At 46.8% G+C, this 24169-nt stretch overlaps 1 protein-coding gene across 10 annotated transcripts in view; it reads left to right on the plus strand.

Moving 5' to 3' along the window:
• BCOR (BCL6 corepressor) overlaps positions 1-23877 on the plus strand; it is an 81945-nt gene extending 58068 nt beyond the window's left edge. For 7 of the 10 annotated variants that reach the window (XM_085049024.1, XM_085049032.1, XM_085049008.1 and 4 more), the window contains 8 exons: positions 193-546; positions 6193-6521; positions 6855-7124; positions 13050-13216; positions 20001-20146; positions 21296-21373; positions 21583-21733; positions 22755-23877. In XM_085049024.1, coding sequence (XP_084905150.1) covers positions 193-546; positions 6193-6521; positions 6855-7124; positions 13050-13216; positions 20001-20146; positions 21296-21373; positions 21583-21733; positions 22755-23049 — 1790 coding nt within the window. In that variant the 3' untranslated portion in view covers positions 23050-23877. The remainder of the gene's footprint in view (positions 1-192; positions 547-6192; positions 6522-6854; positions 7125-13049; positions 13217-20000; positions 20147-21295; positions 21374-21582; positions 21734-22754) is intronic. The other 3 variants (XM_085049059.1, XM_085049068.1, XM_085049077.1) reach the window with 2 other exon arrangements.
• The last annotated feature ends 292 nt before the right edge of the window (positions 23878-24169 follow it).

Here is a 24169-nt window from a genome sequence, read left to right on the forward strand (position 1 = left end):
TAAAGCACTAGTCATTGGACACTGTAGCCACAGCAGTGCAAGTTACTGTAGTGCATGTAACCCTTAATGAGCGAACCTTTAAAATGCGTAGTGTGCTGGTAAAGCTGAGACTATATGCCCCGAAAGTGAAATGTAGCTTTTGTTTTAAGTTGAGGGGGCTTTTTGATTAATTTTTAGTTATTTTTCCATTAGATGACTGGCCTGAGAGGGAAATGACAAACAATTCCTCTAACCACTTAGAAGAGCCCAATTGTAATGAGGTGACCAACCTGAAGGTGTGCATTGAATTAACAGGGCTCCATCCCAAAAAGCAGCGTCACCTGCAGCATCTTAGGGAACTATGGGAGCAGCAGGTGTCACCAGAGAGATCCCCGTCCGGCAAGTTGGGCCGGCAAAGCAGGAAAGATTTAGCTGAGGCTGTTCAGCCAGAGGCCACTGCAAAGGTCAAAGACTTCACAGAAGAAAGGCACACCAAGAAAAGGTCAGAGGCCAAAAGCAATAGAAGTTGGTCTGAAGAGTCCCTCAAAACAAGTGACAATGAACAAGGTATGCAGAGACTACTAGGGAAACCAGCTGGCTTTAGCATTTACAGTGACGCATGCTGCCACCGATGTTAAGGAATTGTCGAGAGCTTTCTTTTCTTTCTTTCTTTTTTCTTTTTTTTTAATTATATATATATTTCTGTAGATGTCCATTTGTATAAGGACTGACACCTCCTCTTTAAGAATTGCACTGTAGCTGATACTTGTCAGACAAGAAAATGTTTGTGTATGTGTGTGTAACTATGTGTTTGTGTGTGTGTGTGCGTGTGTGTTTTGGCTTTAAATATTTTCGTAGATGATGTGAAGATGAAGTTTATGTCTCTGGAGGAGAGCTGGGGGGGCATAACGTGCAGGCATGCTTCTGGGTGAGGGAGGGAGCAGACAGGCTGCTAGCTGGTGTGAGGGTGTTTAACCACATGTAGGATTTGAGGGGCTGTGAGCTTCTGAAACACCATCAGCACAGCTGTAGCAGCTCTTGATCTTGGGAACCCAACACCTCCAGCACCCTCGGCACTGCTGGCTTCCCCTGCATTTCCCAGGCCAAATGCTCAAGAGCAAAGCTCATCCTTCTGCTGACAAGGATGGTTTGTCCTGAGCATCTCTTGTAAGCTGTGTCACCCCATTTCCTGGCCCCTTGGCAGAGGTCTTCTAGGAGCTCTCTCCTAGGGGATCACTTCCTTAAAGCATATCAACTTCCCTTGACTTGTTTCTGGCTCACCCTCACTCCACTTCCTCCTTTTCCCCATCTTCCCTTCCATTTCTATCCATTTCCTGTCCTGGAGGAGAGCCTGTGGATACAATTTGCCGAATTTTCGCTGGGATGGACAGGTTGCTCTCCTGTCCTCTCTGTCCTCAGCCCCTGGGCACATTTTCTGCTCTGATGCTTTTCTCCTTCCCTGCAACATTTTGCTGCTGTAGCTTGGCTGGAGAACTGATGGGCAATGGAATCACGCAGTCCACAGGGCCAATCCCCTTTTCTTTGTCTTCTCCTGCTCTTACCTCTCCAAGCCCTCAGCTTGCTTTTGAGGAAAGACAGTTTCTGGGAGCAGGAGCTCTCTGTACGGCATTTGGATCCTTCCTCCTTCACAAACCTGGGAACTTCATTAACTGGAGGACATTCACATTCCAGCTAGCCTAACCTGTAGTTTAGCTGAGATTCCCTTGAAAGACAAGTGTGAGGAGAGTGGATCCTCTTGTCCCACGCCATGGAATGGGCTGAGTCCTGATCATCCTGCACCAGTGAGGATTTTCCTGGGTAGTGCCTCTGAAACAGTCACAGGCAAAAGTGTCAACTTCCCTTCGGTCCTAAAGTTCCTCATCTGTCCTTCTCCTTGGTAGGATTACCTGAGGGCAGAAACCCCCAAACTTTGATGCTTATTGATGGGGAAGGTTCTCCAAAAGGACTTGTGGAGCAGGAGATCAAAACTTGGTTTAAAAGGAGCTTTGACTCTTATTTCCTTGCTTGATGTGCTGCCTTGGCGAGCATGGTATTGGCTCAAACACCCCTGCCCATCACCTGCCCCCTTTGTACTTTCAGAGAGAGATACCTTGTAGAGATTAAACAAGGGTCACTAACAAGGAGCTGTATTGTGTAAGGATGCTCTCACTTTCCCCTGCAATGCCTCCTGTGGCAGTGACAGGCTCATGACCTCGGGAAAGAAGAAGTGGTGGCTCCCAATTTATGCACCATTCCCAAAGGCATTCAGGTTCAGTTGCCCTGTGCCTATGAAAAACCTCTTGGGTTTGGAAGCTGCTGTAAAACCATGAACTCAACTAAATTGCACCTCACCATTCATTGTGCAGAGACACTGGATATATCATTCAGAGAATTTTGTGATGCTCCTCCAGCCCTGTTGAAGTGTAAACTTTTGAATCTTGTTCTAAGTTGACTGGGATGAGGACATTTTTCCCCATTCTGTGACAGAGCATCCTCTGTGTGGCAGTCTCATGGGGATGGAGACTTCCAGCTTGTCTGTCTTGCTCAGGACTAGTCCTCAAACTTTTCTTAAGCAAGCAGATACTGTCAATATGAGAATATACACTGCCACTTGCAGCGTTTTTTTTTTTTTTTTAATTTGGGGCTGGGAACAGCTGTTCCCTGTGCTCAAGCAGTGCCTGCAGATGTGGTAGTCTCTGCTGCTGGGAAGTTGGTTGTATCCCAAGGAGCAGGCTGTAGCAGGACTTTGAGGGCTGCCTCTGTGCCTCTGAAACTTTAGTCTAACAGCAGGATGATTTGCCACTCCTTCCTGCAAATCTCTGGGAACATGGAGCATTCTGACTTCTGGGCTTGTTACCCCAGTTGTGTTCATCCAAAGCAGTGTGGGCAGCAGGTTGAGGGAAGTGATTCTGTCTCTCTGCTCTGCTCCTGTGAGACCCCACCTGCAGTGCTGTGTCCAGTTGTTGGTCCCTCAGCATGGGAGAGATGTGGACCTGCTGGAGCTGGATCACCTCTGCTGTGAAGACAGGATGAGGGGGTTGGGGTTGTACAGCCTGGAAAAGAGAAGGCTCTAGGGAGACCTTATAGTGCCTTTCAGTACCTAAAGAGGGCTGTAAGAGAGCTGGAGAGGGACTTTTGACAAGGGCATATAGTGATAGGACAAGTGGTAATGGATTTAAGTTGACAGAGGGTAGGTTTAGATTAGGTTTTTAGGAAGGAATTCTTGACTGTGAGAGTGGTGAGGCACTGGAACAGGCTGCACAGAAAAATTGTGGCTGCCTCATCTCTGGAAGTGTTCAAGGCCAGGTTGGATGGGACTCTGAGTAACCTGGTCTAGTGGAAGATGTCCCTGCCCATGGCAGAGGGGTTAGAACTGGATGATCTTCCAATGGATCTCCCTTCCAACCCAAACCATGTCATGATTCTGTGATCCTGCTTGCAAAGTGACGCTGTGCTGGGTCTCTGGAGTGCAGCAGGTCCATGAGCAGGGGAATACTGCAGCCTTGGGGTATCAGGCTGCTTGCCCAGCCCTGTGACCAAGGCAGAAGGCACGGTCTCTGCTGGGGTCCCAGCTGAGCAACAACCCCGAGCTGCTGGCAGTGCAGTGCCAGCTCTTCTGACGCTCCCCTGGGGAGCCGCAGCCGAGGAGAAAGCCCGAGCAGCGCAGAAACAAAAGCCCTGGGGAGAGCAGCCAGGAGGATCTCGCCCACCGGGAAGCCCGTGCCAGCCCCTCGGAGCTGCCTGGGGCTCTAGCAGCGTGGCAGCCGCGGGCTTGGCAGGCAGGAGGAGGCAGCTGCCGGGGTGGGAGCTGAACAAGAGAGCATTCAGGTGACGCGGCAGCAGCTGCTTTTCCGCACGGACCTCTCGGCAGCTCGCTCCTGCGGGAAAGGGAGACAGGTCCTGCTCTGAGTCAGACTTGCCACAACCCACATCAGTCAGAGGCCTGAGTTTTTTGGGGTTTTTGGTTTGGGTTTTCTTTTTTTTTCCCCGTGGATATTTAGGTATATTCCTGCTCACTCTTGTTTTTCTTCTCCCTTCGCGTGGTCAGGAAGATGGGGTGGGATTGCAGGATTAATCACTTGCTGCTTCTCTGCCCGTGTTGTCTTGCATTTCTTAGGCTGATGGTTGGCTTTTCCTGTGTAGTGCTGGCCTCTTGCAATGTTATTGATCCTGAAGCTCCTGGGCATAGCATAGCTACTCTCCATCTCTTAGCTCTGGAGCACATTTAGCCTGGTGCTTGCTATCACCACTGTGGAGGGTCAAAGTGAAGCACAGAGTTGACGTGGAGTTTGCAGGAGTACACGTTTTTTGTGGTGATTAAACTTCTGCTTTCAATGCCTTGGCATCTCTGCATGGGAAAGCCTGCAGTTCTTTGAGATAAGCTTCCTGTGGGGTTTTTTTTTTCCCTTCTCCATCCTTTCAGTGTTTCTGTCCTTCTCCAGACCTGTGAGTTTTTCATTCTATTGCAGTTTTTCTGCATGCAGCAGTTTGTTCCGTTTGCGCTCACCAGAGCTCCTCACTGCTGCTTTCCATCTTTTCCATCTTTTTTATTTTAGTAAGTGATTAAGTAGGTAATGATGGTACTTCTGTATTGGAATTGGGCTTTTCACGTGCCAGTCAATTAGGTTAGTTGGGAACAAGAGAATTAAACACTCCTTACTTTGTGCTATCTACAGAGTTGGAAAGTCAGCCTTTTATCCATAGGCTCAGCCTACGACTAGGTGCCTTCCTTCAGTGTTGCAAAGCCTGAAAAACTTAGATGATTTTTGCTGAACAATCTGCACATCATGTGTCCCATAAATTCCCTGACATCTGCTTGGCAAGCCGTGGTATGCGTCTTTTTCTAGAAAGTGGCTCAAAAGAACTGAGGGATTTCTGTTTTCATCCTTAATCTAGAAAGCCTTCTGTGAGTTGCTTTCACAGATCTATTTAAAGGAAGACTGGAGTGTGAAACTGCCCACCAAGAGGATTCTAGATTTTATCTTCTTTTTCACTGACTGGATCCAGACCTGAATCTCTTTAAGAAAGGGTCTCTCTCCTCTGAGTACCTGTTTATTTGCTCCTGTCACTTCTTCTGTTCTGAAAGTAGCATCACTTCTGAGACTTTCTCGGAGCAAAGGAGCCTGTTTCAAGTTCTCAGGGCTGTTTCCACACCTTCTCTCAGTGGTGTGGTATTGTTTGGCTGAAGTGTCCCTTCCTTTCCAGCAACCTTTAATTTTTCTGCAGAGGAGTTGGTTCTGAGGTCACCTCAATTCTCTTCCCAAGGGAAATTCAGACTGTAAAAAGTCAACTTTCCTGTCCTTGTTTTGTTGTAAACCTGCTTGCACTCTGAAAGAAACCCCAAAGCTAACCATGCTTTTTGCATGTGGCCCACATTGTGGGATCCAGCTTGTTGGAGCTAACCCCTAGAGAAAAGCCAGCCCTGCCAGTATCCTGTCACAGGCAGCCAAACGCTGGCCTTACTGCCCTAACATCCCAGAAAAACTCACTTCTGGATGGAGTTATTGGGGAAAGAAATCATCTGATTGGTTTTCCTGCAAAATCCCTGTGCTTTCTGATAGAGAGCTTGCACACAGCTTCTGTAGGGACAGCTCCTTGAGTAGTCTTTCTTCTTCTGGCTTGTTTTTGAAGTCAAAATGCTGCCGAGGAGATGTTCCCTCTCTTACGGGCATCCTGGGGCCAAGCTCAGTGTTCCCACCTGTGCTGTCCCATTAATACTTGACCCATGCTCCCACCTTTTTTCCTGTCCCCTCTTCTCCCCATCCCTGTGTCTGCCCTTACACCCCTGTGAGAGGAGCTGGGCTGGGCTCAGGCTGCTGGAGGAGTTGGTTCCCTTTCAGATCAGGTAGTCCCAGGTAAGGAGGCGAGTTTTTCCCCCGGCGGGGCGGTGCTGCAGCAGTTCTGCTCTGCCCGTGGTGGCTGATCTGTGGCACTGCCAAGCTGGCCTGGCACACATCCCTACAGCCCCAGCACTGCCCAGCACCTGCACGGGGCATTTCATTCAGGGGTTTTTATTAGAGCCCGATTAGCGTTAGCGTAGCATCGACGGGTGAGGTGCTATTTACAGTTTGGATGTGGAACGCTTAAAATATTAATGATTTGAAAATGTAATTGTAGATCTCTTAAGCAGTCGAGGAGCTTGTGTTAAGTGCTAGCAATGCATTTTCCTTTTAACGCACCATGCGATGTGTAATGCCTTTCCTTCCCATTTAGGCTTGCCCGTATTCCCGGTGTCTCCGCACATGAAGAGCCTTTCATCCACCAATGCAAACAGCAAAAGGCAGGCTCAGCCAAGCTGTACTCCAGCCTCGAGGTTGGCTGCCAAACAGCAGAAAATTAAAGAAAGCCGGAAGACAGATGGGTTGTACACAGACGAAGAGGAGGATTTCCAACATGCATCTCTGCTGCCGAAATACAGCGAGTGTGAGAAGCCATCAGGGAAACGTCAGTGTAAAACAAAACACTTGGCACTGCAGGAGAGGAGAAGGAGGTCATCTCTGACAGGGGATGACACCACAGATATCGAAAATGCTGAAGATAAGGTATCTTTATTTAGACTTAATTGTCCACCGGCCTCTGAGAAGGCAGAGCCAGCTTGCTTAAAACTAACGTGCTGTCGTGCATGCAGGGTAGCGGGGATTGCGTTCAGATTTGTCTGTGGATGCTTTGCACATTTTGTGTTTGCTTTTCTTAACCTTAGTTGAAGGCACTGTTGCAGGGGTGAAGCATTTTGTGTTTAAAAGCTGTAGCGGGTCTTCTTACTTAAAAGATTAAGTACAAGTAGGAAAGTGTAATTGCTTGCTGACAAAATACAATCCCATCGCTGTACTGTGGAAACAAAGATAAAAAACCCCTCACCGTAATGGTTTTGACAGGTAACGGTAACGAGGAAAGTCAGGAAGCGACCGGAGCCTACTTCAGACTGCGACTCCTCGCCAGCCAAGCCCTATGAACAGAAGCCATACGAGCGCCTGCCACAGACACCCTCACTGCTCCCTGTCCCCCAGGCCACGCCACTGCCCATCGCCAGCCCCCCTCAGGAGACCACCCCGAGCCGGCCGATGCCACCCGAGGCGCGGCGCCTAATCGTCAACAAGAACGCGGGGGAGACGCTGCTGCAGCGGGCAGCACGCCTGGGCTATGAGGTAAGGCTCCCTCGGCGCCCTGAGGGATGATGGGGTTTTGTTATTTCAGAAGTTAAAATCCTCTCCCCAGTTTTATAGATGGAAATTCTGCGAAGTAGCAGCTTTCGGTTGGGTCGTTGAAATTTGCAGCCTCCGTTCCCCTGCTGCTTTCCCTTCCCTGGCGTGTGGGGTTTGGGGGCAGGTTGTGGTGGGAATGACTCCCCACCGCTGCTGGGTCAGTTGGTAGGGATGCAGGGTGAGCAGCATCTCTCAGGAATGAGCAAAGGGTAGAGTTTTATTGGTAACCCTCACTTCTCTTTAAATATAAACCATCTGCAAATGGAACAAATGTCTTTTATTTATTTATTTTTTTTCCCCCAAGTAATCTTTATGGTGATCTTTAACGAGCTGTATGCTTTCTGCTTTTGTTGTTTGTGAAGAGCGTGTAGTTTAGGAGAAGGGTTTTATTTTTTGTTCTTCTCTCCAAGGAGTATCTGGTATGTGACACAGGATGTAGCACTTGGAGTGTCCTCTTGCGTGATCAGACGCATCGTAGGAGCACTCTGCATGCTTTATACTCAGCGTCTGGAGCTGCTTGGTGTAGCTGGAACAATATTGTCTAATGAAAGGGGCCCCCTGTTGCTACAAAAATCAGAAACCGATGAATCCCTTAGCTGTGCTGTTTTGAAGCACTCTTTTATTGGAGAAATACGGGCATGTAGGTATGAGCGTCACTGTTGCTCCATTTCAGATCTGGTGCAGAGGTGTTTCATTGCAGGGAGCAACTGCTGCCCTTGGCATGGCTGCAGAGTTTGCTGTGGTGGTGAGAGGGCTGCTCACACCTTTGAGCTGGGCTTGAGCCACACATGGGAAGGTGGCATCAACCCCAGGTCCAGGTGGGGCCTGCCCAGCCTTGTGGGTTTGCTGAAACCTTGAAATGTCCTTTGTATAGCTGGAGAGCTTTGTGTGGTCCAAGGAGTTGTCCAGCTCTGGAAGGAGGGATTTGTTGGAAAGGTTTTGTTTATCCTAGGCAAAGGCTTCTTCTAACCCAGGGTGCTTCAGCTCTAGCTGGGAGAAGTGGTCATTAGAACATTGCTGTGGGATTCTCTGTAATTTAAATGGTTTCATTTTCTGTGAGTCCAAAATGAATATGTGTTGTAGCATGTGCTCCAAGCTATGGGTGTGTATTTTCTTCCTGCATGGGGTCTGTCAGGGTGAGTGTGCTTGGGCACTTGGCTCTCTGTGCCTGGCACCTCTGCTGAGCACAGCTCGATGGGAGCAGCTCCCAAACTTAGTGATGGCCTGATGTACTCCTCAAGCAGGAGCCCAGGGCTCTCCCTTTGCCTTGATAGCAGGAGCTCTCTGCTGCATTAGCTGACTGCAGAAAGCTGGGGATTCCCAGCCTCGCCAGGGTGTGGGTAACCTTGGTCTGCCACCATGCCTTCCCCTTACCAGCTGGTTGGGGATTTTGATTTTTGGATTTGGATTCACCCAAAAGTTCAAGCAAACATCATGTTTTTAATAGGATTAAATATTCAGCTCATCTGATTTGATTGTTCGGGTGGTGTTGACTGGGCAGCAGTCAGTTCTGTGGCTGGTGGAGCGCAGGGCAGGGAAAGAGCCCAATCCATGCACCAAAACTCCAGCCAGAATCTGACATTGTGTGTGTGTTTCACGGCTCAGAGTGATGGGTGGCAGTGCCACTCTGTTGGGCTACGTTTGGCCCATGGTGTGCTGTGATGGTTTGATCATCTGTGGAAGCTCCATAGCTGAGGGGTTTTTGTTGCTAGTGATGAGGCTGCTGCAGTTAGTAGAAAGCTGAATTTCTTCTCCAGGCAGAAAGAATGAGAATGGTCAAGAAGTAAGAAATTCCTTTATTTAAGGAATATAATATTCCTTTATTTAAGGAATTTAAGGAAAACAAAAAAAAAAAAAGAAAAATCTGGATGAGTCAAGGTAACATGCTGGTCTGTAACGCACAGGAAGTGCACAAGTCAGTTTTCTGCCACCCCTGTTAGCAGGGCAGCAACCTGTGCTGGGCACGTGGGGCTTCCTGTGACCACTGTGATGGCAGCCCGGTGGCCCTTTGCCAGCTTGGTGGCAGGGAAGACAGACGAGTTTGCATCATCAGGGCCACAGGGAGCCGAGTGCTGATTCAGGACTCGGAGCTGGAAGTGGCTGGCACCGCAGGGCACCACCGAGCCCTGGCAGGAATGCTGTATTGCCCTGGGACCGGATGAGCTCGTGCCTGCCCTTGGCAGCCTGCCTGCCTGCCTGCCTGTGCAGCAGGGATGCCCTGAGGCTGTGCAGAGATCCTCTCCAAACCCTTCAGCACGCAGAGGTGCTGGCAAGCTGTGAGTGTCACTGCTGGACCCATGGGGAGCCCAAATGCTGCAAGGCCATGTGCCTCTGTCCTGCTCTTGGTCCCACGGTGCAGATGTGCCTCAGATCATCGCAGGAAGCAGGACACAAGTGGATACAATTTTGCATGTGAAAGCTGATGTGAGTGTGAAATGTCGAAGGACAAGTGCGGCTTGTGTCTGGTCAGATAAATTGCAGGGCTGCAGCCAGCAAGGCTACTTAAAGACAGTGCAGCAAATGGTCTTTGGCCCTGGAAATTCCTGATGAAGCTGGTGGGAAGTTTTGCCTTTTCCTTCCTAGGCTTCTGTTAGCAACCCATCCCAGTGTATGGGCACTCCCAAATCCATTCTGTTTTCTCCATTTGAAACAAATGACTTGAGAGATAATGGTAGTCTTAAAACTGTAATTTACGTTTTGTGAAGAGGGAATTACAGGGAGCGTAGAGTCTTTTTGGGGGAAAAAGTACAAAAGGCTTGTGTAATGAATTTGATGTGAAACAATGGCTGTCTTTGTGCCCCATGTTGTTTTTTTGGTGTGTGTCTGGATGTGCTGGTTTTGGCTGGGATAGAGTTAATTTTCCCCAGTGGCTGGTATGGGGCAGTGTTTTGGATTTGTGCTGAACACAGTGATGATAATGTAAGGATGTTGTTGTTATTGCTGAGCAGGGCTTACATAGATCCAAGGCCTTTCCTGCTTTTCCTGTGCCACGCTGGTGAGGAGACTGGTGTGCATGGGAGGCTGGGAGGAGACACAGCTGGGACAGGTGACCCAAAGTGACCAAAGGGACATTCCAGACCGTGTGACATCATGGCTCAGTGTATAAAGTTGGGGAGGAAGGAGGAAGCAGGGGGACGTTTGGAGTGATGGTGTTTGTGTTCCCAAGTCACTGATACATGGGATGGAGCTCTGCTCTCCTGGAGATGGCTGAACACCTGCCCAACCATGGGAAGCAGTGAATTGATTCCTTGTTTTGCTCTGCTTGTGTGCATGGCTTTTGCTTTCCCTGTAAAATTGTCTTTATCTCAGCCCACAAGTTTTCCACCTTTGACCCTTGTGACTCTGATTCTCTCCCTGGTCTGCTGGTGGGGGAGTGAGTGAGTGGCTGCCTGGGGCTTGGCTGCTGGCTGGGGTGAAACCATGACAGTGGACTTGGAAAGTTCTCTCATCAGTTTGGCATTAGATCCTTCCTGGGAAGGCAGTGAAATTAGCGGAGTGTGTGGTGTGTGACAGGGGGTTTAAACACATGTGAAGGCAGGGCTTATCCAGACACTGGGAGTTCCCAGTGTCACTGCCACAGGAGCAGGAGCTCCAGGGCATCATCCTGCCTTGCACAGCTCCCCTGGGGCTCCTGCATCCTGCCCAGGAATAGGCATCACTTCTGGGATTTGGTATGATGTTGGGGGGAAGTGTTAAGACTCAGTATATAATGCTTCACCCCAGGGCTGTGTGTCAAGGTTGGGTGTGGGGAAATGCCTTTTTATGGCGTGGGGGATGCTGACCTCTCTCCTTGGAAAAGGAGCACATAAGAAGGGCAGCTCTTTGTGTCTGGGGATGGACCATGCATATTTGCATATTTTGACTTCGGGTTTGGCTAAGAAACTGCAAGCAGCAGAGGTGCAGGTGTCTGGTTATGTTCTAGTTTGACTCTTTGTGGGTGATTTTCAGATTGCTGGTTTAAATAGAGCACCTGAACAGACACTAAATTGCCCGGTGGCACTCTCACAGCCTTCCCCAAACCTTAGCGAGAAATGCTTGTGAAACCAAAAGTGTGTTTGTGGCACCACATGTTCCTGTATTCGGCAATGATGGCTAATTTTTTTGTAAATTGAATAAATCATGTTAAAAAAAGTTAATGAGGCATTTAATTAATTAACAATGTAGAGTTTTATGGTCTTTATGGTTACATTTTGTGGTTAATGACATTCTTCTTATAGCCTCTTAACACAGAATTGCCCTACAAAATTAGCTTTTTTGTCCAGTAGTAGGTATTCCACCCTAGGACAAGCCTTCCCTTTTTACAAAAATAGATGAAACATCTTTTATTTTGAGTTGCAAAATCTATTTAAAACGGTAACTGCGTGCTAAAAGTGGAGCTGAATACGGCAGCTGCTTCTGCTACCTATATCCATCTGCTAATTTGCCTGGCAGGGTGGTCTGGTTTTGAAGGAGAATTCATACCTCCGGAGTATAATTTTGCACAGCCCTTTCTTGAGCATGTGCGGGGTAAAGAGCATCCGTTCTGGACTGGTTTTTGGCTTTGGGCTGATAAGCAGGAGCATGAAGAGCCCCTGTAGGGTGAGGGGTGGGGCTGTGGGGGTCCCAAGTCAACCCGGTGGGTGCATGGGGGGTAGGTGGGTGCCTCCCCGGGGACAGGTGGAGGGGATGCCCCGGAGCCTGGGACAGGCAGCTCATTAGCTCTCAGCTCCAGCCTGGTTAGTGAGGGCCTGCTAAAAGAGCAGCTTCATGCTGTATCCTGGATACCGGCTCTCGAGTCAGGTGTACCCAGAGCACAGATTATTGCGGGCTTTCCGGTTTATTTTGAAACGGGAAGAATAAATGCATTGCGCCCGACGTCGGTTTATTCTCTTGTTTTGGCAAAACAAGCACTCACCCCCCTCCGAGCTCTATCTGGCTTTGCAAGGATGTCACTCAAATGCAAAATTAATGGTTTACCACTAATCTGGGAACGTGGGGGCTATTTTATGCGTTAAACGTCTCTTAGAAATGTGTTTTGTTTTGTTTTGTTTTGTTTTGCTTTCTTTTGCATCCGACACAAGTCGAGGAAGACTCGCACCACCCTAAATTTTTGGTTGAGTGATGGAGCAGTCATTGTTCCAAGGCTGCACGGCAGCGCAGAGCTGAGTCTGGCCCAGGCTCTGGAGCGTGGTGTATTTGACTGCAAGATGAATTGTGTTAAATTCACATGGCTTCCTGCGGCGCCGGGCTCGTTATTGGAACCTGGCGCCTGGCTTTAGTTCTGCATGCAGAAAACCGGGGTGGGTGAAAATGGGATTTCCCCGATCTCGATAGAGCCAGGCTGGTTTTTGTTTGCCGATAGCAAACCATCCTTTGTGTATCTTAAATGTGTTTTGTTTCGGGTCATGCACTTTTTCTTTTTAAAATCAAACTGACGTCGGCTGTGCTGCTGTTGCACTTGCAGAATTTTCTGCTAAAAATGCAGATGTTAGAGTAACAACCTTCCCACTAGCTTTACATGTGGAAGTTTTCAGAAGTGGAACATCGTGAGTTTCGTCTGTGAAATTTGCAGGTTCTCCCTCTGTGACAATTCCTGATGTTGGAGATTACGGGGTCCTGCCGGGCACAGAGTTCTCAGTGTCATTTTGCCTAAACTAGTCTGCTCAGGGAAGTGGTGGTCTCTGCTATGTCTCCTGAACAGACAGGACTGTCAACAGCTCCCCCTTTTATTTTCCTTTTGACTGATCCATCTCATAGAGGGTAACTTAGCATACCACAGGGGTTTTATCTTTTGCCCCTTTCCCCCCCTTTTCCTTCAAGCAGAGAAATCCACGCATTTACACAGCAAGAAATAACTCGATGTTCGTCTGTTTTCCCTCCTGTTTCCAGGAAGTGGTTCTGTATTGTTTGGAAAACAAGGCGTGTGATGTGAATCACCGTGACAACGCGGGTTACTGCGCCCTGCACGAGGCTTGTGCCCGGGGCTGGCTGAGCATCGTGCGGCATCTCCTCGAGTACGGCGCGGATGTCAACTGCAGCGCTCAGGATGGAACCAGGTTAGCATCTCCCCTGGCTTGTCTCCGGGTGGTCACCACCTCTGTGCCTCTCCTTCGTCCTCCCGTTGTCCCACATCCCCATCCTCAGATGCTCCAGGCAGGTAACGCTGCCTTATTGCTGGTCCTTGGGCAGGATTGGGTGACCTCCTCTGCTCTCTGGTTAATAAAGCAGTGGAGACACACTTCTGTTGTGACTCGAGTTCAGGGTAATTTCTTTTTTCTTCTGGGAATTTTAATAAGTTGTGCTTTGGTCGGTTTTTGTTAGTTAGTGGAATTGCCAGCTGCAGGGCAGGAAGGAGTGATACTTGAGCTGCAGCCCTGCTCATGTGCCCTCCAGGTCCTTTGAGTTGTGCCAAAAGAGTGAGGTTTGCCTTGTCAGCAGGGTTACTTTTAAGAGCACTTCAGGCTTTTGTGGCGATCGGGTGTGCGAGTCCTGTGTGTGCTGTATAAAAATGTTGTTTGCTGAACTATTTAAACTATCTGCTCATTTGATATTTTGGATTTACTTTTTCTTTTTTTCTTTTTTTTAATCCCGAATTAGTCTTTTTATAGTTTCCTTCACAGAATAGTAGGGGTGCTTAGTTCCTGTGCTGTCAGAATAGATAGCGAGCTTTTCCTTTTTGCTTTGTGGAGGAAAAAAATGCTGCTCCGGACCCTTTTTTAAGCTGCTTGTGTATCTCCTAAAGCACCTCTTTGACCACCTCTGCGAGGCTGACCTTGGGGTAACTTGTCCTGAGCATATGCAGAGCGTTATTCAGTCTATGCATTTTGGGGACAGGTCGCTTTGTATTCTGCAAATCTCCTGCAGCTCGTTATCTTAAATGGTTTATCGCCTTCCCTATCACCATCCAAATAGCCAGAGAGGTAAAATTAGCGTAACTAAGAGCCTGCTTCTTTTGTTTTTAAGCTCTTTATTTATTAACTTGGGAAGGGAGGAGTCAGAAAAACAAAAAGAGGGCTGGTTAGGATGGTCCATTAAAAGTTCTTGATGGTCCATTGTTACTGGCCCATCACCGGCCCATCACAGCCCAAAGGAAAGCTTTTTGGAGAAACATTAAAACCCCGACTGGATTGTCAGATTCCTCCTCTGTCGCCCACGTCTTTGTAAGAATTCTGAGCTCTCCAGGCTGCCAAACAGCCTCGCATTTTCTGCTGCCTTCAGCTTTAATACGTGACCTGTGCAACAGTGGCGAGTTGCTGTAAAAAGAGTCCTAAATTATTTTTGTTTCAATCTCTGGAATAACCTATATAGAAAATTATCCCCCGAAAGTGTCTGATCAGTCTTAATCACCCACCAGTTCAGAGTCCACCTTTGATTTCTAGTCACAGACGGAGCTGATTTTCAAGAAAGAAACTTGGCCAGTGTACCCTGAAAAGTTGTTTTGAGGAAAATGGATTTTAGAAATGAACATAATGATGATCTGCTCATAGATGGTAATGTCAGAACTCAGCTTGCTGTTTCCTCTCTTTTCTGAGGGCAGACTTACTCTTCATTTGGAAAGCTGCCCGACAGACAGCAAGAATCCAAAACACAACTAATACACAGGAAAGATGGTCTGAGTTGGGCAAGACAGAGAGCAGAAGCTTCTGTAAGGAACTTTGCATTTGTGTAATCCACTGCCTTTTGGCAGGACCAGACTTCTCTGTACAGTAAGGACATTCATAAAACAAATCCCATTTCTCTCTTGAAGTTTTTCTCCTTTAACTTTTAGGAGGAAAGATGTGTCAGTATTCCTCAACTGTGTTGGTTTTACAATTCAAATTCCTGAACATGTTCAACCCTTACAAAGACAGTAAAATCTTAAAAAGAAAAACAAAAAACCCCCCAAAACAACCCCCAAAGAAACACCACACAAATCCACCATCAAAGACTTGTTCTCCTCCTCTGCTTTTTTAATGACACTGAATATGCTTTTTATTTTCCCTTCTGCCACCTCACCCATCCAAAGGTACTTTTGGTCGTGCTGTGGAAGCTCTCAAGCCTGCAGACAGTGACAGTGGATGTGTGTAGTTCTGTAGAGCAGCACAGAAGAGTGATGTAACTGTGATGCAACTGCGTGTGCTGTGTTAGTGCAGCTGTGTTAGTGAGGCAGCCTGGGGGTCATCTGAACCCCTGGGCTCTGTTCCTTGCTGCCTCTGCCGTCAGCTTTTTGGGGGGCACTCTGGAAAGTTGCAGCTGGTGAGGATATGGCTTTATTCTGTACAAGACGTCCATGTGAATGTGAAGGATGCAGGCAAAGTTGTGTGAAGTCCCTGCATCTCTCGGTGTTGTCTGAAGTGCTGCGGGTGCTCTGATCAGCATGCTGGCTTTGCCTGTGTGTGTTTTGGGATGAGGCAGGAGTTCAGCCTCTGCTTCCTGATAGTATCAGAAATCTCGGTGAAGCCAGAAGCAAACAAAGCGCCAGACTGTGGCGTGGGGACGAGGAGGTGACAGCGCTTGGGGGTGTAGGAATGGTGCAGCCCTTCCCTTCACCCCAGCTCTGCACAGGATGTCCCTCTCTGCCCTATTCACAGCACATCTGGCCAGGCTAAACGTGGTAGGTCTTGGATGTTTTTCCCCCTTAAACTCTATGCTGATAGGCCACATGCAGTGCCTGCAGACCCTGAATACACAAGCACTCTGCTGCTCAATTAGTGCCTAATCAAAGATTATTGTAGAACCCGGAGATCTTTAAGACCTGTCTCCGAGGTGCTGCAGTCACTAAGGGCTCTTAATCGTCTTACCTATAAATAATAATAGACCGTGCTTAAGAGGTGAGAGCTTCCCTTCCCTGACAGGACCCCAGTAAGTGCAGCAGCTCGACAAGGCGTGTTGAACTGACATTAGCAAGGCTGTTTGCCGCGTCTGTTTGCCCTTATCTCGCTGTTCTTCTCCTCTTACCTCTGCAGCACGCCCTTGCTGAAACGGTGCCACTGTAGAAACAATGCCAGAAATACAGGCATCCCCTGCCTGCTAGGGAGAGCTCCACGTTGCTTCAGAGTTCGCTCGCTAGATTCTCTCTCTGCAGCCAGTTTTGCTGTATCCTTCCCGCTGGCAGCTGACGAGCTCAGCCCTTTTTTATTTTTTTTTTTCCCTGCGAGGACCATGCCAAGATGGCTCTCTTCCTGTGTCCTTTCAGCTGGTCTTGGCAGAGCCATCCCTTCCAGCAGCTAATTGCGTTAAAGAAGAGCCAGCCTGCGTAGCTGCCCTCCTGCAACTTGTGCCTTGCCTCTTCCGTGGGGCAGCCTTGCGTAACGGAGAGGATGGAAATAAAAACAGAACGCCGGAGTATGGCATTGCTCGGCGAGTTGCAAGACCTCTTACTGCACGGAGGAAAATTCTGGTGGTGCCTGAAAGGCTGAGAGCAAACCCTGACTGGTCTAAATAGTTTATAATTTTGGTGGTGGAATGATAAACCCCCAGTGAAATGTTTTCCTAACTGTAGTGGCGGTAAAAATAGTAGGAAGAATTCGACAGTACACAAGAGAGGGTTGAGATGTGTGTCTTTTGTAGGATATTGCAGCTCTCGAATGTCCCCAGATCCTTCTGGGGCCTTTTGAAGGGTTTGTTTTAGAAACGAGCTGTGCTATGTTAACTGCACCATTAGGGATAGAGAGTGTTTATTTCCACGATGCTCAGGGTGGAAGAGATTGTATGGGCAAAGCAGCCCAGGAGAGGACTCCCAGGGATCTTTTTTTCTCCACATCTGAAAATGTTGCCTATTCCAGTACTTGCTTTTGCATCCTACAAAGAGGGTGGTTAAACTCTGCCAAGACTAAAGAATACTCCCTCCTCTGCTGGCCCTGCTGGGAGCAGCAAACGAATAGCTGTGCCTTTGCATGGTCCCGCTCGTGAGCTTGCCAAGAAGCTGTTCTAGCCAGTAAAAGAGTCTGTCAGTGCTCTGTTTTGGCCCTTTCTCCCTTAAGTTACCTATGGGGAATCTCCGTTTCCCCCCACTCCCTGCCAGTGTTTTCTTTCCTTCCTTCTATTTATTGTTCTTCCTTCTTCCGCACTGGTTTACTACGCCTTTCCTTCCCCATGCCTCTGTAAAATCCCTTCTCATGCCCAGGCAGCCTCCCTGTGTACTCTTAGATGACAAATCTGGGTTTGCCCCCCTGCCTGCCCTGCTGCCTCTGTCTGCAGCACCACATTGGGCTTGGTAACCTGAAGAAAGGCAGGAGGAGGTTCCATCCCAGGGTTACAGCCCATGTGCTGCAATTTTTCATTCCTGGGGAATGCCCAGGCACCCTTTAATAAACTCGTCTGAGTGTCGTTAAATCAATTGAAACACTGGGCGGTGATTTAGATGCTGTTTTTAATAAGTTAAGGGATCATCTTGAATTCATTACTGCTTCAAAAGCCACTTAGGTAAGTCAGTTTAAAAAAAACCCAAACGCAAACAAGAAAACCCACAAACCAATAATCCCACAACACTCCTCAAACTTCCTCACCCCCAAACCCAGAAAATTGTAATTCTGAAATAAAATTTAAAAGGAGTTCAAAATTAAAGACTCCAGTAAAGCAAGGGAGTGGGGGAGAAAGCATTCCCAGCACTTGGCAGCAGCCGTAACTCTCATCTGCTCCCTGTGCCTGTTGCCAGACTTCCAGCCAGGGATGCTTCATGCCCAGTGGGGAACAGGAGGGTTTGCAGCAAGGCTGACCTTTCCTGCTGTAGATGCTCAGAGTGCCGTGACCCAGCAGCTCAGGCCTCAGATGCTTGCTGACAGCAAGAAACACCCGATATCTCTTCAGCCTCTGCGTTGGCACCTCTGTTATTTGTTGCCTCCTGCTTAGTGTCACCTGGGATGTGACACTGGGATGTAGCACTGACCAGATCCTGGATGTGATGCTTCCCCTGTGGGGAAGCACTGAGTCGGTAGGTGGAGGTGGGAGGGTGAGACTCGCAGGGGATCCCGGGAATGCTGCCTCCTCCAGCACTGTCTGTCTCAAAGGCGTCAGTTTCAATGTTGTGTTAGAGACATTCCCTCAGAAACTGAGAAGGGATATCCTGAGCCTTTGCAAGTGATCTTCATGGACCTCTCTGGTCTTTAAATCTGGAGGTGGCTTTCAAGGAGTGGTATGTTGGGCTTTGAAGGCGTCCACATGCTGTGCTCTCTGCTGCCAAGGGTCTGAGGGCTGGCACAAGCTGGACTGAGGACTCTGCTCAGCAGCTCGAGGATCACCTGCTTCTTCACTGTCTTCGTGGCTTGGGGTGTCTAGGAGGCAAGCAGCATGGGATAAGCCTTCTTTCCGTAGGGAATGAGCCACGAAGTCCCCAAGTGCACCTCCTCATGTCAGTATATCATGCATATGTCAAAACCAATATAGACATGCAGCTTTCCAGCAAGATGGGGGCAAACAAGAACCTTTCACATGTAGCCAGTGTTAGTCACCCTAAGCACAGCCTGCTGGAAAGCACTTGGAGTAAAGACATCTGGAACATCTCTCTGAGATGTATCAGAGTGCCTCTCCTCCCCCTCCTACCAGCAGTGCTGTGGGATAGATGGGAAAACGGTGGTGTGCCATCCTCTTCTGACTGATTTGATCTTGCCCTCCTCTGTCCTGAGCTCACGTGGGTTCCAGGTCATGCCAAAGTTGTGGTGACATAGAGGGGACATTGCCATGTGTGGCAGGAGTGGTGGGATGTGACCTCTTGGCAGGAGGGAGCTGAAGCCCTGGTTGCCAGCTGAGAGTTGCTTGGTGGATCGGGAGATGGAGCAGAGAGGTTTGCTTGGCTGTGCTTCCAGATGACTTCCCCTTGTAACATCATTCTGAAAGCTTTCCAGGAAGGCAGTGTGTGATCCTGGATAAAGTCCTTGCCTTTTCATACCAGCTCCCTGAGAGCTTGGAAGCCTTGTTGGGGGGCAGTGGTGTTGACAGCCCGAAGGAGGAGTGTTGAGCTGAGTTGGACTGCCATGATCACTGTCCACGCATTTGACTCTGCTTTTAGTTCTCTGCTCTTGCTGTCTAAGGAAAAGATGGGATTTTAACACATCTTCATTAGTCTGAAGGGTAATATGTTCTACTTCCAGACAACTCCCCGTTACGTATAATCAATTTTAAAGGCAAAAGTTAATGCGATTTATAATTAGCGATAAAGAATTCTAAACCTGGAATTGCAGGCCTGTGTATTAATGAATAATCCTTCTGAAGGCTCACAAAATCTATGTCTGAGCTTGTATAGATTGCTCACGCCGCATAAAATGCATTAATTTCTGGGTGGACTACACTTAAAATAACATGTTTTTCTATTCTCTGATTAGGAGGGTTGAATTGTGCTGCAAATATATTCACAAGTACTGTTTAAAGAGGATGTTCTGTGTGGAAGTTTAATTCCTAGCAAATTTTCATAACTTATTTCTGTGTACATAATTTAGGAGCTTTGGGTAACTGATTTCCGTGCTTGCCCAGAGGCAGGCTGAATGAGCCTTACTCCACAACACGCTGTTAAATTGGCAGAGATTTGGAACGGTAGAGTGACTTGCAGCAAAATTATGTTTGTGAGGCTTCACACAAACTCCTGCTTTCTGTTACAGCGGTGTAATTATTTTACTGTCCCTCAAAATGTGTACAGCAAGGGAGAGACATAACAGAAATATCTGCCCTGAGCAGTCTGACTGAAGACAAGAGGGGAGGATATGATATGCAAGTAAAACCGACAAGAAGATGATTGGCAGCTGTATTAATAGTGTTACTTTCTATAAATAACTTTGATCTACAGTCAGAAGTTTCTTGTCAAAAACATTGGCATAATACTGTTGAGTCAAAATGTAACACCGTGATTTTTCTTTTCTTTCACACCAGACCAATCCACGACGCAGTCGAAAATGACCACTTGGAAATTGTCCGCCTGTTACTGTCCTATGGTGCTGATCCAACACTTGCAACCTACTCTGGGAGGACCATCGTGAAAATGACCCACAGTGAGCTCATGGAGACCTTCCTCACAGGTCTGTGCCCACATTGCATGGGGCTTTCTGCTCCTGGCAGATGGGGGGCTGTTCTCTGTCCCCCCAAGTCCCTCCTGCCTGGCAGGGGTGACTTCGTGCCAAGGATCCGTGGGGTGGGCTGGGCTGCAGTAGCTGCCTTTTTGCCAGCAAAACCCCACAGGCTGCAGGTGGGAAGAGCAGCCATGCTTGGGGGCTCCTTCTAATTGAAACTCTTAATAAGTCATAAGGATTATTCCACTGTCAGATTTGATAGGTAGGTAGGAGGTCAGCGGGCTGTTTCGGTGCCTTCAGTTTTCTGCTTGAAATGAAAACAAGAAACTTGCCAATTCAAATAGCTGTTTGTTAAACATACCCATGTTTTCCCATGGTCTTGCTTTTTATTTTAGACTATTTTTGGCTTTGCCAGTTCTGCCTTGTTTTATATCTGAAATACTGTAAAACTACATTAAAGGCTCTTGTCTTTAAACATGTCCATGTTTTAACATGGTTTTAGGGTTTTTTTCCTCCTAGTTTTGGATGAAGACACTTGCATTCCCTAATAACTTAGCTCTGAGCATGTGTGCAGTGTTCACAGTCCATGAGTTTAAGTACTCATCTGTTTACCTGTTTAAATGGTGCAGTGTAGAAGGCACATAGGTGTGTCAGAACTCCAGTAAAGTCCAGTATCTTTGCCTTCCTAGCATCCTTTTCAGTATCTTCTCACCAATTCAGCTGGTAAATCTCCCAGATTATATCTGTGGAAAAGAACTACATCTTCTGAACATACCTGTGTGGAAAAACCTTTTTCATCAGTTTATTTGGGGCCCTGGTTTCACCCTCAAGTTGGTGTCACCCTCAAGTTGGTGTCCAGAGTAACTCTGAAGGCCCAAAATATGGTACACCTTATCTTCACAAAAATAAAATACTGCTCTTGGTTTCTGAAGCTTAGGGCTGGGTCTTGGGTGGTTATCTGATGTGGTGGGTCATTATTTGATGTGGGAGAATGGTGTATATATGCTGTTTGTAGCACAAGTGCCAGGAATGTGGTGTGGGATTTTTTGATGGAAGGTATGGAGGACGCATGCTTAGGCTGTGCGACGTGCAGTCTGCTAAGTTTGCCAGCTTTTTGTTCTCATCAGTATTTTTTTGTTGTTGTTTTTTCCTCTCCAGAGTATTTAACTGACCTGCAAGGTCGAAGTGTTGATGACCCTGGTTTGTACTGGGATTTCTATGGCAGCTCTGTGTGCGGTGAGCAAATGTTGCCCTTTATTTCTTTGTATGCAGAGACTTTAAAAACATGGGGCACATGGGGGTGGGGGCTGTTTTGTTGTTGTGGTGGAGAAAGCTAGGAAGGAAGCAAACTGATTTTGTTTACAGATCACGTTATTGGGGAAAAAAGCAAGACCTGCAACAGCCTTCTCATTGCTGACTTAGCACCTTTATTCAATTTTATTTAGATCCAAAAGATGAATCTGGATTTGATGTGTTGGCAAATCCTCCTGGCCCAGGTGATGAAGATGAAGATGGCTTCAGCGATGTGTTTGAATTTGAATTTTTGGATGAGCCTCCCTTACCGTGTTACAACATTCAAGTGTGTCTCTCTCAGGGGTAAGAACAAATACAGGTTTTGGGGTTAAAATAGCTGGGATGATCTGCTTGGGTTGGTGGCAGTTTGTGTCAGTGGGGAAAAGCGTTTGCATTTATGTAACATAAATGACAGGTCAATACTGTCTGGGTTTTTTGGTTTTTTTTTTTTTGGAAATAAACTAATGGGAGGTGAGAGAAAAAAGGCTGGTTTGTCCGGGCTGAGTTTTGAGTGCCATATTCCCAAACAGGACAAGTGACGTTTGAACACAAATTCCTTTCCTCATCCCAGACAGGCATCTTGTTTATAACTTCCCAAAATAGAAGTGCTTCTAGCGCTTAAATTTGGGTATCATGTTTGTGAGGTGCTAATTGTATTTCACGGGCTTTTCTGCTCTGCTGCTGAGTGGACACACTTTCGTGGATGACAAAATGGCACCATTACTGCTTTTCTAGACTTTGGAGCAAAACTGGTTTAATCTCTGAATTGGAACAAGCAAGAATCTTAGGGAAGATTCTATGATACTTAATAATAAGCAAAGACCTGGAAAGTTGTATTATCTATTATATTGAAGATATAAATTAGCTTTGTAAATGGCTGTTCTTAACCATTTGCACTAATTTTGATGACAATTTTAAATATTGATCATACAGGAGTGTGGGTTTTAGCATGTTTTTGTAACTTGAGTAACAAAACTTGAGTTACTTGAGTAACTTAAATTCCCTGAAGTGGCCAAGCACAAAGATTGAATTAAACTGTGTTGTTTACCTAACAAAAAACCAACTCACAGTTGACTTCTATTTAATATTGGCATCTCTGGAAGTCAGAGGTGCTGAATTTTGTGGTTGTAACTATGAGCTATCTCCTAATTTGTGAAATGAAAGTTGGGCTCAGCTGGGCAAACCTTTATCTGTGCAAGTTGGGATGGGGTTGTTTGTGGGCGTGGGATCAGGGAGGGTTTGTCACACAGTGATTTTGGGGAAAGTCAAGAATCCTGTGATTTATTATCAGTTATTGGAGCCTCCTTCTCCTTTGCTTCCACAGACCACGGAATTGGCTTCTGCTCTCGGACGTGGTGAAGAGGCTAAAAATGTCGTCTCGCATCTTCCGCTGCAACTTCCCCAACCTGGAAGTCGTCACCATCACGGAGGCAGAGTTTTACAAACAGACTTCCCTCAGCCAGTTGTTCTCTTGTGCTACGGACCTTGAAGCTTTTAACCCAGAGAGCAAAGAGCTGTTGGACTTGGTAGAGTTTACAAGCGAGCTCAAGTCTCTGCTGGGCTCCGAGCTTCACTGGTTGCATCCACACGAGGATCCTCCCTTCGACATCCTCTGGTGAACCATCAGGCCATTTAATGTACAGTGCTCTATACAGTTACTTCTTTATGTATATGTGTTCAAATGAAATTGTTTCTGTAAAGAAAGGACACTATTAAATATGAAAATATCTTTCCTTTATATAAGAGATCTGAATTCCAGTTGGATGGATTTTGGAAGAATTTTTTTTTAACTTCAATCAGTTTTTACAAAATTGTTATATAATGTTTCTTTAAATGCACACAGGCTTTGGGATAAGTTTGTTATTACTCGGAACACGTTTTTTTTTAAAGAATACACCCACACACATTGACTTTGTTTCATACAAAGCACTGATTACACAGAACATACTTTTTCTAGGTGATGTGATCAAAGTCGTGTGGCTTGTTTGGGAGATAGAATTCGGTAAGGCACTTGGTGATATTATTTTCGTTTTTTTTGTTTACAGAATTACCTGCTTTGGCCAGGTAAGCACTATTGAATATAATTCAATAGTTTGTAATATAAATTAAACCATATCCATACGCATCAACTAATTGTAAGAACTTTTATATCCTAATTTAAAAGCTGTGAAATTTAGTTTTCACACATCAAACCGGATTGTTTATATATGTTTAAACATTTTATGCTCTTTATTTAAAGAAGACTTTGAACTATTTTTTCTGTACCTTGTAAAATATTGAAAAACTAACATATGTTGAAGTTGCTTGAAACTGTACATAAACTAAATTTTCTGAATTGTGTGTTTATGTTTGAGATCTGTGTTTTAACTTTGTAAGTAAATCTTCTGCCTTTGTATTTATATTTTACAAAAATTTTCTTAAAGGCAATAAAACTGTTGAGAAATGAAGAGGCTAAAGTGACTCCCATTAACTCCTTGCCTGGTTGTCACATGAACTTCACCTCATTTATGCTTATTAAGTAGTTTCCAAAGTGGAGCAGGGCTGGCACAGCTGCTGGCAAGCAGCTGATGAAATCTGGGGTACAATCTGTATTGGCTTTCTAAATTCAAAGTTCCAAGAAAACATCAGGTGGGCACTTTTTGTGGGACAGAGTTTTTAAAATGGTGGTTTTTTTGCTGGAGACGATACTTTCTGCACCACCTTTTAGCTAAAGAATTGTGAATAGGTTCATTTTCCTTC

This window comes from Lichenostomus cassidix, chromosome 1 (assembly GCF_008360975.1).
Source record: "Lichenostomus cassidix isolate B80296 chromosome 1, HeHo_3.0, whole genome shotgun sequence".
In the NCBI taxonomy this organism is placed as follows: Eukaryota; Metazoa; Chordata; class Aves; order Passeriformes; family Meliphagidae; genus Lichenostomus; species Lichenostomus cassidix.